This window comes from Chrysochloris asiatica, unplaced genomic scaffold, assembly GCF_000296735.1.
Source record: "Chrysochloris asiatica unplaced genomic scaffold, ChrAsi1.0 scaffold00125, whole genome shotgun sequence".
Classification (NCBI taxonomy): domain Eukaryota; kingdom Metazoa; phylum Chordata; class Mammalia; order Afrosoricida; family Chrysochloridae; genus Chrysochloris; species Chrysochloris asiatica.
In genome coordinates this window covers 5,626,964-5,643,093 of record NW_006408643.1, presented here as the reverse complement: position 1 = coordinate 5,643,093, position 16,130 = coordinate 5,626,964, and the positions used below count along the sequence as shown (strand labels likewise).

At 52.3% G+C, this 16,130-nt stretch overlaps 1 protein-coding gene across 1 annotated transcript in view; it reads right to left on the bottom strand.

Moving 5' to 3' along the window:
- The window catches only part of ZFR2 (zinc finger RNA binding protein 2), a 48,317-nt gene that overhangs the window by 7,534 nt on the left and 24,653 nt on the right, over positions 1–16,130 (bottom strand). Inside the window, exons 10-17 of the mRNA XM_006869041.1 lie at positions 14,422–14,614; positions 13,171–13,319; positions 11,181–11,300; positions 7,972–8,114; positions 7,797–7,900; positions 6,615–6,761; positions 5,664–5,913; positions 2,440–2,611 (exon numbers count right to left, since the gene is read on the bottom strand). Of these exons, the coding sequence (XP_006869103.1) occupies positions 2,440–2,611; positions 5,664–5,913; positions 6,615–6,761; positions 7,797–7,900; positions 7,972–8,114; positions 11,181–11,300; positions 13,171–13,319; positions 14,422–14,614 (1,278 nt within the window). The remainder of the gene's footprint in view (positions 1–2,439; positions 2,612–5,663; positions 5,914–6,614; positions 6,762–7,796; positions 7,901–7,971; positions 8,115–11,180; positions 11,301–13,170; positions 13,320–14,421; positions 14,615–16,130) is intronic.

Below are 16,130 nucleotides of genomic sequence, written 5' to 3'. Positions count from 1 at the left end.
ACCTCATATGCATGTGAAAGTTGGACAATGAATAAGGAAGACCATAGAAAAATCAATGCATTTCCCCCCTCTAAGACTGAAACTCAAAGGGAACACACAAACAGGCATGTAAGCTGGCTGGTGAGCACACCGGTCTCCTGGTGAGTGGAAGAGGGGGAAAGGCAGCAATGAAGAAATGGGCTGAGTTCAACCACAGTCCATTGACTCCACTGACTGGGAGATGAGAGAGAGAAGAGGAAGGGCTGGTTGGTCCAAAGTGGTGAGACCGGAGGACACCTGAGCCCATGGACAAGGACATAGCCACAGAGGGCTAGAGCTGAGAGTGAAGCATCCAGCTGATGTGAAGTGATGGGAGATGCACAAGAACACCCAAACTGCAGACAGTACCCATTTGACCTGGCCTCGATGGCTTGATAATCAGAACTTGAGGAAGATTAAAAGAACAATTTTTGATCAAGGAAACTAGGGTAAAATACTACAATTTGATGAACTCGACTTATACTCATGGAGGTAGTAGCTCTAAGTACCAAGAGAGAGAGAGAAGGAGTCTTCACATCAAGTATCACTGCTATCCCCTCTGTACACAGGGTGAATAGGGACGGGCAACTTAGACATTGGCTACCTAAAACGAGAGGGCAATAAAGGCACAAAGTGACTGGCTTACAAGGTTTCAAGAGGTAGTTTAGTTTAAGAGTGTGCGAGGGAAGAAAGAGTGCCTACTGAATAGTTGTCATCTTATCTAGATGGGTCTGGTAAAAAGAGATGGGGATAAGATTCTTAGGATTCCATAGTGAGGGATTGTTATCATGACTAATTGCGACTGTCACAATTGTAAAGGTAGAAGTTTTGTAACAAAAACAGGGGAGTAGTTAATCTTACAGTCCAGAAACAGAAGACCCTAGGACCATCAAGGGAGAAGAGCACAAACAGAATGTGGGACCTTATCCAGAGAAGCAACACCAGAGATGAAGGCAGAGATGGGGGCATGCAGAGAGGGAGCAGCTGAGGACTCTAGATTCATGGGAAGAGAGGGATGGAGAGCTGGTAGCCAGGAGGCAGACTTGTAGAATGTGCCCTTCGGTGGTGTAAATTACTATATATATGCCTGAGTGTTTGGTGAAAAAAAAAGCTGAAGTGAATAGAGAGAAATACTGTTAACTGATGGTACATGGAGGGGATTATAATCACTGTAATGAAACAAGGTGTATGATTTGTTTAATTTAAGTAAAACTGATGATCTGGTGATTTGTCCTGTAAACTTTCACTTAATTCACAATAAAAACTTAAAAAAAAAGAACATGAAACGACAAAAAAAATCAATGCCTTTGATCTGTGGTGTTGGAGAAGAACATTGGAAGTCCCACGGACTGCCAAAAGAACAAACCAATCTATGTTGGAAGAAGTTCAGCCAGGATGCTCCTTAGAAGCCAGGATGGGGAGACTTTGTCTCTCCTACTTCAGACATATTATCAGGAGGGACCAGTCCCTGGAGAAGGACATCATGATTGGTAAAGTGGAGGATCAGAGAAAAAGAGGAAGACCCCCAACAAGATGGATTGGCACAGTGGCAGTCGGCAATGGGCTTAAGGCTGGTGCAGGATCAGACAGTATTTTGTTCTGTGGTACATCGGGTCAATATGAGTCGGAACCGACTCGACAGCACGTAGCAACAACAATGATTCAGAAAAGCCCAAAGGAACCGTTTTCCAGGCAAAAAACCCACCACCATTCACAATCCTAAATGTGGCTTTGTGCCTTTCTGGTCCTGCAGACACGAAGCCCAGTGCAATTGCCGTAAATGCTTTGTGTACCAATTTCAAGGACTGGGTTGGGTTGAGTTCTGTTGGACGGGTAACAGGAAGGAACATAAGTCACCGTCTCCATGGGTGCGACCTTTAGATGTTTCCACGTTCTCACCTGAACGCTATGAAAGTGAGCCCTGGTAGCACAGTGGTTAAGCACGCAGTTGCAAACGGAAAAGTCAGCGGTTCAAATCCACCAGATGTGACCATCTGCTCCTATAAAGATGGCAGCCTACTACTCTGCCACATTCATCTGACTACCCAACACCACCACCACCTTCTAAAGAAACTCGCATGGCGTCCTGCCTCGCTTTTCGACTTGTTTATACTTATTCATTTCTAATGACTCTTACTCCTTAAAAGTGCATTGGAAAACAAAGAAAAGATTACCCTCTGCCTGAGAGGAGTTCCTGGATGGTACAAACGACAAACATGATTGGCTGCTCACCGAAAGCTTGCCAGTTGAAGTCTACTCAGAGGCAGCTAGGAAGAAAGGCCTGGCAACCTGTCTGACAAATCAGCCATTGAAAACCCTACAGAGCCCACTTTTGACCTACAGGGGTCACTGTGAGGCGGACGGTCTGACGGGCCGGGGGAACCCTGGGGTGTGGGAGAAGAGAAGGCGACCTGGCCTTACCAGGAGCTGCCTGGGCAGCTGTTCGGAGATCTTACGCAGCAGGGTGTGTGTGGGCTTCTCAGAGCAGAGCAGGGCCAGGTGCACGTGCCTGTCGCCCCGAAGGAGGAGGCCTTTCGCCAGGAGGCCCACACGCATCACACCTTTCAGGACCCGCGTGGTAGGGGCTGCGCTGCTGTGAGAACCAAGGGGAGAAGGTACGGCATGGGGGTGGGGACAGGTGTAGGGGTGAACATGGTGCCAGGGGTGTCAGGAAGGTGTGGGGGAGAAGGGTGGGGATAATGGGAGCCTAGCAGGCCGCTGTTCACTCTGGCTCCCCACCAACTTGCCTAGCCTCGCTGGGCCTCAGTTTCCTCACCTGTGAAATGGGGCTGAGGCCTGTCCTCAGAACGCAGGTGCTGGGAGGAAAGAGAGAAACTGCAGTGTGGCCAACAAAAGCACTCAGGGTGGGGCCTAGCAGTTGTCGGCATACACACTGACCCTTAGAACTGGCTACTGGCACGGATTGCTGCTGGTGAGTGCCCTCAGTCAATTCCGACTCCCAGCGACCCCTTTGACAGAGCAGAACTGCCCACAGGTTGCCAGGCCTTTATTCTCACAGAGCAGCCAGTGGGCTTGAACCGCCGACCTGACCTTTGGTGCTTAACCATTTGTGCCATCCTAGTATGATGACAGCCTCGAGAGCCGCGTGGGGGCAGTTCTGCTCTGTCACACGGGGGTCAAGATCGACTCCAGGGCACCTAACAGCACCAACCACAGTGGACAAGGACCCGGATGGCGGCCGGCCCCTGCTTTCTGGACCTCTGATAGCTGGTACCAGCCTGCTTCCTAGTCTGCGGCCTTGCTCCTCCTCAACCTCTCCAACCCCCACTTCACTGTGGCATCCTGGGACCGACGGTCACCTGCTTCCCTATTTTTTGTCTACTTCCTAACCACAGACCCACTTGCTCTGACCCAGTCTGAGACCAAGTCTCCTAAACTTACCCAACCCATAGGGCACAGGGGCTGGTATCTCAACTGCACTTCAGCTGGCCAGCTGGGACCTGACCCGGCCTCTAGTCTCAGGAAACATAGAGGCTGGAAGAGTGCTTGGCATAGCATCACCGATATACCCGCAGAACAACCCAGACAAGGCACCTTCTACAAGGCTAGGCCCCAGACTCCCCCATGGAGAACTGGAGGGGAAGGAAATGAGAGGGAGAGAGGGAGAGGGCCAGAGATAGAAGAGACTCAGGGCTTTATCAGTCAACTTGGATCCGAATTCAAATAGTTAATAATAATAAAGCCCCTCAGAAGAAAGGCTTGCCAAGCAACTTTAAAACTCTAGCCACCGAACGCTCTATGGAGCTGTTTTACTCTGACACACATGGGCTGCTGTGAGCTGGGGCTGGTTTGTGGAGGATTCTGGAATCTTCAGCACTACGATTTGGCGGCATTGAAGAATTTACTGTTGAATTGTTCCCAGTAGGAAGATGGCATCGTGGTTTTGATAAACCCTAAAGAGTCCCTCTTTTTTGAGATCCATCCCTCCATCTTTACTAAAGTCAGGGGACTGCTGTCAATCACCAGGGTGGGGGCGGGGAGGGGGCGGTCAGGTTGGCCATTGTTGCGGCCAAGTGATGGTTGTATAGCGCTCGATGGTGGCACTGTGGGTTAGGTGTTGGACTGCCATAAAGACACACAGTCTCAGAAACCCTATGTAGAGCCCTTAGGAGTCAGGTGACTCGGTGGCACAGGGTTTGGTTTGGTTCTAGCCAATGAATAGGAGCCCTGGTGGTGCGGTGGCTAAGCACTTGGCTGCTAACCGAAAGGTCTTCAGTTTGAACCCACACAGAGGCTCGGATGGACAATCTGCTCCCGTAAACGTGACCGTCTAGAAAACTTGATAGGGCAGATCTACTCTGTCATGGGGGGGGGAGGGGGCGCTGTGAGTCAGGATCAACTCGACAACACCTAACACAACGACAACACAGGCGATAGGTGGACAGAGTGGTTACGACAGTGGGAAGCAGATGTCGGAAGGCTGGGCAGCAGTCCCTTCTGTCCACACACGGTCGCTGCCTTGATGGCAACTCACAACACTAACAACACACTGCTGTGCTTTGTGTGTTTGGAATTTTCCACAACAGCACGTTCACTCAAATCGCTACCGCGGAGTCGGTTCCCACTCATAGCAGCCCTGTCTTGGGTTTCCGAGGCTGTAAATCCTTACGGGAGCAGAAAGCCTCATCTTTCTCTCGCAGAGTGGCTGGTGGGTTTGAACCGTTGCCCTTGCGGTTAGCAGTCTAGTGCTTATCCTACTGCACCACCAGAGCCACTTTAGAAATTTTCCAAGTCAAAAACTTAAAAATAAACAGGAACCCCCTCTTTCCAAGTGCTAAGGAGATACAGCTCCTAGTGCTAGGATGATGACCAGAGTGTCCAGACCCAGGAGGACGAGGCGATGGGCTTCCGGAGCTCAGCTGATGAGAACCCCGGGCATCATAACGGCCCTGTCCACAACTGACCATGGGGAGAGCCCAGGACCGGGCTGTGTTTCGCTCTGTTGTGGGGGGCTGCCATGAGAAGGGGACTGACTTGATGGTGGTGAACAACCACAATGAAGAAAATCAATAATAATGCAAAGGGAAGGTGTCTTGCAGGGCCATGGGAGGGGGCGTGTCAGGAGTGGGACAGTGTCTCATGGTGACATGTGGTAAACATGGTGACACCCAGGGACACTGGGAGGGGCAAGTCAGGAGTGGGATGGTGTCTCATGGTGACACGGTATCTCAGTACGGTGACACGCAGGGACATGTGAAGGGGTGAGTCTGGGTTGGATTCATCCCCCTTTTGAAGATGGGGAAACTGAGGCTCACCGAGCTGACTTCATCCTTTCTGAACTACAACTCCAGGTGCGCTTCCAACAGACAGAACCAACATGTCGGTTACCACATGCTGCCCAGACCCCTCTGTGACTGGAAGGTCCACTAGACTCCAGACCTGGGAAGACTCAGCAGTCCTACTCCAAGACAATCCCGCTGGATCTAGCACTGACTTCCTCTGTCCGTCCCCCCCCCACGCCACACACCCCCATCTCTGGCAGCAGGTAAATCTTGTGCAGAGACGGAGCGCTCAGCCGCCCAGGGATGCAGCTGACAGGCCTTCAGCCCCTCTGTCCTCCACCACCAGACCAGCCGGGAAGGAGGGCACATCCACTGACCGCCTGTCCTTACTCGGCCCATTACCTGCACTCACTGCCCTTGTCCTCTGTGCTGGCCGCCTGCTCCTGGGCCAGAGAGTCAGACACCAACTTGAGGGCGCGCTCCGAGTGAGAGATGACCCTCTGCACAGCCATCAGCTCATCCTCCATGGGGTAGATGGTACTGTGCTTCCACATGACCTGCCGGTCCTCGCTGGTCTCAGGCCGCTGCGTGAGCTGTGGGGGAGGTCTTGAATCCAGGTCATGGGACAGAGGCGTCAGGGCCACAGGGGGGCCTATGAGGGGGCTGCGGAGACATGCCAGTTTCAGGGGCAGCAGGTGGTTAAGGGGGCACAAAGGCCCAACATGTGAGCTGTGAGGTACCCTTGGTCTCACCAAGGGTTTATACTAACCCCAAGGGCCATGGAAGCTCAGGGCTGAGTGGGGGTCCTTGCTGACCCCCTTCTGACAGTGAATCACAGGCTTTAAGCCCAGCAGGTGCAGGAGAGGGGGGCATCTTCCCAGAAACCAAAGAAATAAGTCAATCGCTGGTTAGTCGATTCCAACTCAAGTGGCCCTGGGTTTTTGTGGCTGTGCTCTTTATGGAAGAATATCACCAGGACTTTCTTACGCGGTGCTATTGGATGAGTTCAAACTGCCAACCTTTAGGTTACTAGTTGAGGGCAAAACATTTGTGCCTCCCACACCTGAGCATAATGCCAAGCTAATGGGGCCTGTGGACCGTGGTGCCCAAGTTGGAATGCAGCATGGGAGCCAGGCTGTTGGGACAGCTGGGGATGACCATGGGTGGGTCCTGAAGGTCAGAGGTGGGGGCTCGAGCTGGATGCCTTAGTCCCCCTGGGCCTGGAAAGGAAACCCTCTCAGCCCTGAGAACCACGTGGGCATCTTGGGTGCTCATAGAATGTTCTGGATCTTTCCAGTGAGGTGCGGGATGGTGCTGGGGGAGTGCAAGATCGTCATCCTGTGGCACTCCCACCCTCATGTTGCGGGGGACGCAGACCCACCAGGAGGGGCGTGGCGGGCACCCCGGGCCGGCCCATAGGTGGGTGTGGTCCAGCGCAGGTGCTCATCCGGGAATGGCCACCCCGCCCCACGCTGCCGCCAGCACCCTTCCTGATAGTGTCTTGGGGGGGGGGGGGAGGGAGACAGGGAGAGGGACGGACGACAGCTGTCACCCCAGCGGCAGAAATCCACGAACCTCGTGGCCCCCGAAAACATCCACGCAGGCGCTACGTCTCCTGCTGTGTGTCCCCTTCACTGAGCTACCGTGGTGCCTTGGACATGTCCGGCAGAACCCAGTAGCCCACGGGGGGAGGGGGGGCACATGCAGGCATGTGTGACATGGGGACAAAGGGCCTGACTTGGCAAGAACACCATGACACCATGACGCAGGCACACCTGGATTCCCGTTTCATGGACCTGGAAACTCTTGGCTCTGCCCAGTGCCCCTGGTACGTCAGGCTCGGGCTTGCTAACACCAGCCTCCCCAAACCAAAGTCCGGATGGGAGATCTAAGACTGCTGTGGGAACCGAGGCGCCCTGGTGGCCCTGTGGGTTAAGCATTGGGCTGCCGGCGGTTGGAACCCACCACCAGCTCTGAGGGAGAATGACGAGGCAGTTTGTTCCCATAAAGACTTCTAGCCTCGGAAACTCTCTGGGGCAGTTCCACTTTGTTCTACAGCGTCACTAGGAGTCTGAACCCACTTCTTGGCGGTGAGCTTTGGTTTGCGTGGGAGTGAAATTGCTCAGAACAAGGAAGAGGGTGAAGGAGGAGCAAGTAGGATGAGTGGTTGTAGGCTTCTCTGTGACGGGGCAGGGCCGTCCATAGTGAGCAAGGACACAAGTCCCCAGCCACCTCTGCGGTCAGGGGCCTGCCCCATGTTGTTGTGGGTACTGTCAAGTCAGTTCCAACTCAGAACCACCCTGTGACAAAGCAGAACAGCCCTAGGGTTCTCTAAGCTGCCAGCTCAATGGAAGCAGATCACCAGGCCTTTCTTCCATGGGGCAGCCAAATGGGTTCAAACCGACAACCTTTCAGTTAGCAGGCACGTGCTTATCTGTTGCGATACCCAGGCCAGCTAAGACCCTCTAATTCTCCCCCAGCCCCAGTGTCCAGGGCTCAAAGCCAAGGAATGACAAGTAACGGAGGGAGACTAACCTTGAATGGACTCGATGGCAGGCCGACAGCAACCTACGTGGGCACCCACGTGGCTGGCGCTAGGAGACATGTTGGGCTTTCCAACCAGCAGCATGGGATCTGGTCTCAGATTAAAGAGCGGGAGGAGGGGACTGACCAGAGGGTCCCCCTCCCATGGGGCCCATTGTGGGCGCACCTCATCTCTGCGAGCCAGCGCTGGACCTCCTTGTGCCGCCGCGCCAGCTCTTTCTGCCTCTGCTTCCGCATCTTGTCCTCCAGCAGCCTGTGGACCCGAGTGCCGGACTTTGCCACAATGGGGAGGTCAGGGTTCACTTTTTTCTGGGACACAAAGGAAAAGCAATGGGATCAGAGACCCCTGTGTGAGCATGCAGATGCTCATGTGTATCTGTGCATGTGCATACATGTGGGGGGCATGTATGAATGTTCAGGAGTTGTGTACGTGCACACATGCATGTGGATCTGAGCACGTGTACATGTGTGAGGGCATGTGAATGCATTTTATATGTTTGTGTATGCAGAAGTCCATGCACATGTGTCCATGCATTGCACACGTGTGTGTTCAGGTGTTTGCACGTGCAAGTCCATGTATGTGCAGGTGTTCACATGTGCATTACGCACACACGTTTGGGTATGTGTGCAAGTCCATATGTGTGTACACACAGGCATTCACATATGTCTGTCCACTCATGTACATGCACATGGGTGCATGCATGCATATGTGTGTTTGCCAGAGGACATGTGTACACACAGATGTTCACGTGGATCTGCATGTCCATGCATACACATATGCATGTGTATGTCTGGTTATTGTGTGTATGGGTTCGTGTGTGATGTGTACGTATGCATGCATGTGTAGTGAACTTGTACAAAGGGGCTTCGCAAAGTTCATAGGAATATTCCAACATCTTAATTCAATTTCCCATCAACTTTTTGAAACCCTTTCATGTATGTGTGTATGTATGCACGTGTGTATGGATACGTGAGAATGTGTGTATGTGGACATGCATGCATACCTATGATGTGTGTGTGCAGATATATGTTGATGTTTGTGCATCTGTGTGGAGATGTGGCTGTGTGCCCACATGTGGATATGTGTGCATGTATGTGTACAGATACATGTGTGTGGATATGGATACGTGGGTATATGTAGCCAGGTAAAGCCTCCAAACTGACACGTTCCTGCTTTTGAATCCTCTGACGTCTGACAATTCTATTTCCCAAATGTGATGGGGACAGGGGAGGAGGAGGTGGGGTTTGCTCGGGCTGAGCTGTGAGTGGCTCCAAGTGAGCACCCCACCACACGCGGGAGCCCAGGGAAGGGCAAGAAGGCCATGAGGCACACGGCTGGTGAGCAGCAATCCCTTGGGACCACTGAACACTCTCAAATGATTCTCACAAACAGATGCTCGCTCCCAGGGTGCCCAGCACGTGGGCAAGGCCCAGCCGTGGGGGCTTGCAGCAGCACGCTACTCCTTGTACAGTTTACCTCTAGGGCTTGCTTCCAGCATCACACCCAGTAAAGTGTTGTGTAAAGAACAACCATGGGTGGGTTACCCCAAGTGCCCACCCACAGATGGTGGAGCAGCACAATGTGGTCCAGGCATGGCACAGGATACTACTCAGCTATAAAGAAGGGCCCAGTCCTGATCAAAGCTACAACTTGGCACTGAAAACACGATGCTCAGAGAATGACACCAGATGCAAAGGCTTCACGTGTCTGACTCCATTTGTGTGAAATGTCCAGAGCAGGCAAATTCACAGACAGACAGTGGATTAATGGCTGCCTGTCATAGTGGTTATGAATTGGGCTGCTAACCTCAAGGTCAGCAGTTCAAAACTACCAGCTGTTCCGCGGAAGAAAGATGAGGCTTTCTGTTCCCGTAAATATTTACAGCCTCAGAAACCCTGTACAGGGTCGCTATGAGTCGAAACCGACTCCATGGCACTTAACCACCACCACCAGGGCCTGGGGTGGAGGGAACAGGGTATGACAGCTTATGTGGGGGAGGCGGGGAGAGAATGTGCTGGAGTTAGTGGAGATGGTTGCATAAAACTGTGACTATACTAAAAACTGTGGAATTGTTCACTTTAAGTGGGTGAAATGTGAACCGTAACTCAATGAAGCTGTTTTGCTTTTAAAAACATATTCATTGAAGTACTGTTTGTAAGAAAACCCAGAAACAACCTAAAGCTCCAATGACTGGAGACGGTGTGAGAGAACCCGTTGTCAGTCAGGCACAGAATAGTCTACAGCCGAACCCACTGTGGGCATCAGACACTCTGGAGATCAGATACCCCGTTCCCACTTTATAAAGGTAACAAAATAATACAAAACCAGGAGCTAAAACCATCTAGGCAGTTAGCATTTCATTTTGACTCCTTACATGTTCATAGATCCTCTCTGCATGCAGGATGCGGTGGGTTAACCATGGGGTGGCTAACCACAAAGTTGGCAGTTCAAATCTACCAGCTGCTCCTCAGGAGAAAGGTGAAGCTGTCTGTTCCCCTAGAGATTTATAGTCTCGGAAATCCTAGGACTAGCAGTTCTGCCCTGTCCTATAGGGTCTGACCCAAGCCATGGTATTTTCAACAGCTTCATGTACATGTGAAAATCGGACAATGAATAAGGAAGATCATAGAAGAATTGATGCATCTGGGTTACAGTGTTGGAGAATATTCAAACTACCATGGACTTCCATAAGAACAAAAAATGTGTTGGAAGAAGTGCAGCCAGAAAGCTCCTTAAGAAGGCAGGATGGCCAGACTTCATCTCATACTTCGTCCATGTGATCAAGAAGGTTCAGTCCCTGGAGAAGGACATCATGCTAAGTAAAATGGAGGGTCAGTGCAAAAGAAGAAGACCCCCAATGAGATGGCTTGACACCATGGCAGAAGCAGCAGGTTCAAGTCTAACAATTGTGAGGATGACGCAGAAGCGGGCCGTGTTTTGTTCTGTTGTGCACAGCGTTGCTGTGAGTCGGAGCTGACTTGATGGCGGTGAGTTTTTTTTAAAATATGCATGTATTGCTGAAACATTAACACAAGTTAGAGGATGGTGGAATCTGAGTGATTGTTGTCTTATCCTTACATTCTGGAACTTTCCAGCCTCTGGAGAGTAAATACCTATTACGTGTGTAACCAGAAACCAGCTGCCCTTGGAGCCAATGCAGACTCACAACGGCCCCTTGGCGTCAGGTTGGACGCTGCTCATGGTGCTGTCAAGGGCTGACTTAGGGAAGTAGATAGCCAGGCCTTTCTTCCGAGGCTCCTCTGGGTGAACTCAAACTTCCAACTTGTTAGCGAGCAGATGAGGGTGTTAACCATTTGTACCACTTGGCCCCAGCCCCTCAAAGCCCTCCCGGGTTCCTCTGGTCCTGTGCCCACCTTGTACTGCAGCCGGTGCCGCCGCCCCCGCACGTGCATGTCCTTGGCATTGGAGTCGTTGAAGCGACACTCACACAGTTTGCAGTGGAAGCGGACTGTCTTCCCTTCCTCATTATGCACCTGCAACCGGAGGACACACCGGTGTCAGGGGAGATCCGGGCCTCAACCCCATGCCAGTCCCGTCCCCATGCACATTACAGTTCTGTCTGCCCCAACAGTTCCCCCAGGGGCAAGGTCACGGCCCAAGGGACAGCTGTTTCGCTGCTTCGTGTCTGAAGGAACCCTGTTTTCCCCAACCCTGGCCCCCCTGCCTTACCCCAACATGCTTCTCCAGCTGAGCCTGCCTCCTCCCCATCCATCCTGACCCCTTCATCAATCACCCTCAGATGCTGCTCTCTCTCAGCACCCAAAGTGTTTTTTTAAAAAAATAACAAATTAGTATTTATTTTATTTTTTGGTGAAAATACATGGGCCCCCTCCCATTAAATTTCTAGATGGAAAAATCAGTGACTTGGGTACATTCTTCTCATTGTGCCAATACTAGGCATTTCTGTTCTGTCGGCACCCATGCTATTCCCTGCCCCCGGCCCCCTCCCCTGTGCTTTTAAATATGTTGTCCATTTCCATTGGATCTCATATAGATGAGTCTTTAAAGGAGCACGCAATACTCAGGGTTGCTCATTTATGTTGTGAGCTAAACTGTTTCTTAGTTTAAATGTGACTTCAGGGGTACTTTCGAGTCAAGGTTTGCAGAGTAACTCGGGGCCATAGTCTTGGGGACTCTGCCAGCCTCAGTGAGTCCAGTAAGTCTGGATTCTTTGAGAGTACTATATTATGTTCCACATTTCTCCCTCTTTTGATCCGGGTCCATCTATTGTATCTCTGGGCAGAATCTCTCTCCTGCGTTTCTTCTTAACATCAGCGGGGTGTCTGGTGGCAGCGAGTCCATCCACTAGGGGCTTTTGTGTGTGGAAAAAGAGGAAGCAGCGTAGGATGGACGCCAGTGAGAAACTGTCCAATCCTGTGGGAACCTGGGGAAATTCTTTGGCTGGATCGCTACACAAGGGTGAAGCACTGAGCTGCTAAGGCATCCAATGGCTCCGATGGAGGAGGACCTAGAGAGCTACTCCCATAAAAGACAGCAGCTTGGAAACTCTGTGGAGCAGTTGTACTTGGTCCCATGGGATTGACAGCCCTAACAAACACGTGTGGCTGTTGTATTCAGGTGGGGGCCGGGCTGTGGAGGAGGCAGCTTACGGCAAGCTGTTCACTCTGGGGCTTTGTGTCTGAGTGGTGGTGGTGTGGGGCGCTCTGGCTGGGGTTTAAAAGTCTAGCACTTGAAGTTCGAGGTGGAGCTGGCCTAGGCCTCGCAGGCCTGAACTGGGCCCTGGCTCTGCTGGTCACCAGCACGCCCTCGAAGGCTACGCCTGCTCAGGCCAGTAGCGAGGGCTGGCTGAAGAGGCCCTCAGGTTCTGCGCAGCTTCCAGCTGCTCTGAGGCTTTCACCCCTTTCAGCGTCCAAAGGTGGACAGAGTGGCGGGACTTGCCCACCACATACATCTCTCCCTGTCTGGACCTTGCCGTGGCTCATGGTTACTGCTGGGAGTTGCTGTTGAGTTGATTGTGACTCTCAGCGCCTCGTGTGTCCAACTACGCCATGGGGTTTGCTAGCCTGTGACTTTTGGGAAGCAAATTGTCAGGCCCATCTTTAGAGACACCTCTGGGTAGGTTTGAACTGCCAACCCTTCAACTTGTAGCTGAGCACGTAACCATGTGAGCCCCCCCAGGAGCTCCTTGACGGGCCTCATGTACCCTATTTTCAGTGCTCTCTGCAATTCACCACCCAGTACCCTCGAACGAGGCTGGAGCAATCTGTTGGGGCTGCTAACAGCACTAGTTGGAAGTCTCAGTGGGACAGGTGCTGAAGGACAGGGCCCCGAGCACAGACACACGCTGAGGTCCGCTGGATCACCACTGGTGGGCAGAGTTACCTCTTCCACGTAGTCAAGACCCACCGGCTCTGCATCATGCCAGTCCCCGGAGGGCTCCCGGGGGCTGACGTGGCCCGGGCCCTCTGCCTTGGGTGGGCCCGGCATCCCCTCCTCGGGCCGGCTTCGGGTGCCCTGCAGCTGGGGTGGTCCTGGACAAGAAGAAGTGTGTTACTCAGGAGCTGTGGTCTCGTGAATTTGGGGAACTGTGCTTCCCAGGGAATTCGGTCATGGCCACTGCCTCTGGTCCAGAATGACTCATTGAGAGAAAGTGTCACTGTGGAGCTGGCCAACTGGCCAACTGCCCGGGTGAGTGAGGGGCCCGTGTCAGGGACTAAGATGTGTCATTCAGTGCCACTGCAGAACATTCACAGCCTTGTGGTTAGGGTCGCTACAGATTGAAATGGACTCAGCAGAAAGGAATGATCTTTATGGAAACGGACTGCAGGTCTGTCTTCTGCAGTGCCTGGCCCGGGGAGGAGGGGGAAAGGGGGTGTCGAGCTACCAGCCTTTATACTAGCAGTCAAGTGCAAACCATTTGGGACCCCAGGAGTCCCCAGCCAGCTCAGTTGGTGTTGTTGTCACTGTCCAGGGGTTCCAGCTGTTTCTACACCCAGAGAGGAGCAGGTAGGGCTGCAGATGGGTGCTCCAAGGTGCTCACATCACTGCCATTAGGGAATTGGTTCCCCGGGAGCCCAAGGTGGGAGGCAGTGACTGAGATTCCACTAGCAGGCCAGGGTGGTGTTCCCGGAGACCTGCAGGCACCATCCATGCTCCAGGGGAAGAGCCGGCTCGTTCAGGTCTGCGGATACTACCTGGGAAAGGGTTCCTTCAGAGCTTCAGATTGAGGAGGACGATGCTGTGCCCTTTCGGCCTGGTGGGACGTGGGGAGTGGACACTCCCTCCCCCTGACATTGTCCCCATCACACACATACACACTTATACACAAATTTGAACCACAAGGATCAGAAGCTCAGACTCACCAGTGGCTCCTGGAAAACTGTCAACAGGAGCACTGAGTCAGAACAGATTCAATGACGCTTAGCAACATACATACACACATTCCTATACACCACACACTCCAACCCCATTCATTCTCAAATCTAAACACATGTATACACATACACACAACATGAACTGACACACATGAACACACACACACACACACACACACACAGCGTGGATGGAGATTCCTCAGGGAAGGCCAGCGTGGGGAAGCTGCACGTTGGTACCAGCCACTCCAGAAACGCGTACCTGTGCAGGTGGCCTTTGAGGCCGTCGGTCTCTTGGGTGCCAGTCTGCTGGGTGAGACACTGGGGCTGGGGGAGCTCATGGGAGTAGGGACTGCTGGCTGGCTGGCACGGGGTACTTGGGCCGGGCTGGGACTGGCTGGCACGGGCTCTGCGCAGGGGATGGGTATCCCCAGCTTGGTGTGCAGCTTGAAGACCTGGAAGAGAACCAAGGGCTGGGGCTACCACTGAGCTACCTTCTTCAAAATACAGGAAGGACCCATCTGGGGCCAACACTCCCAAAGGGTAGAAATAACGAGGTGATTCCATCACCCGAGAGGTGATTCCCAGTTCAAGGGGATCTCACCTCTTCTCTGTTGTTGTTGTTGTCAGGTGCCATTGAGTCAGAACTGACTCATAGCGACCCCCTGCACAGCAGAACGAAACAATGTCCGATCCTGGGCCAACCTCACTACCACCGCCATACTTGACGCCATCAATGATGTCACCTGGCTGATCCATCTCGTTGGGTGTCTTCTTCTTTTTCTCTGACCCTCCACCTTACCCAGCATGACATCCTTCTCTAGCGACTGTTCTCTCCGGACAATATGTCCAAAGTAGGAGAGACTGTTGCAGACTGTGTCGACTATGCAGGCCACAGGCTCTGAGGAACAAATTCTGGCCACTGGCAGTCATGGCAAATTGTTTTTCATCTTAGTGTTCAGTTACGTTTTTTATTTAATTCCAAACATGAGCCCTTAATGTTCACAGATAAATGTAATATTTTCCTAAAGCCGAAGACTGTAAAGGTTTCGAAGGTCAAGCCTTTCTCCAAAGGATTAACTGAAACTAGCTTAGCTACTTCCCAGTTCTTTGTTCTATAGACAAAAAAACCATCCTCCCTAATCCTTTTCCAGGTGCAGCCCATTCACCTGGGCATCTCCAGTCCTGCAAACCTGGCTCAGGAAGCCAAAACAGCAGGACTCCACCCAAGCCTTTTGTTTTTCCCTTTCACCTTCTCTCAACTGAGCTCAGGGGCTATAGATGTGTTAATTGAGCCTGAGAAACCAAGTTGCGGGCCTGGGATTCGAACCAGCGAAATACGATGTAAAGTTACCTCAGTGTCTGGAAAATTACTGATATTAGCGGTACCTTGTCTTAGTCCCTCCCAGCTTGATGTGAAGCTCCTCCCCTAAATAAAATGGAGATGCAGGCCAGCCCAGGTGTGCATTACGAACAGGCAGGCAGTGAAGGCGTGCTTTACAGCTTGGCAGGCCGTGCCTTATGGCTTTCAGGCCGTGCATTACAGGCAGGCGGCGAAAGTGTGTAGTTCAGCGTGGAGAATGTGCTGTGCGGCTGACTAAGCATGCGTTACTGACTAGCTAGTAAGGGGTGCGTACTGCCTGCTTAGCTAAGATGTTTGCCATGTGGGACCTTACTGCCCTCATGGTTAATATGTTCACCATGCCAGAGCTGCTTGACGCCAGTAATGTATCCACCCTGGCTTTGGGGTGTCTCTTTATCTCTTTCCTTCTGTTTTTCTGTGTATTCTTGTGCTATCCCTATCGCCACCGGATCTTCCCTCCTCATGAACCAAACACTCGTGAATCCAACACCTATGTCAAGGCTAGTCCCCGACAAGAGACGAAGCTTAGCCATCTTGGCCTCCAAGGAGCACTCTGGTTGCACTTCTTCCAAAACAGATCTATTGGTTCTTTTGGCAGTCCACGGCAC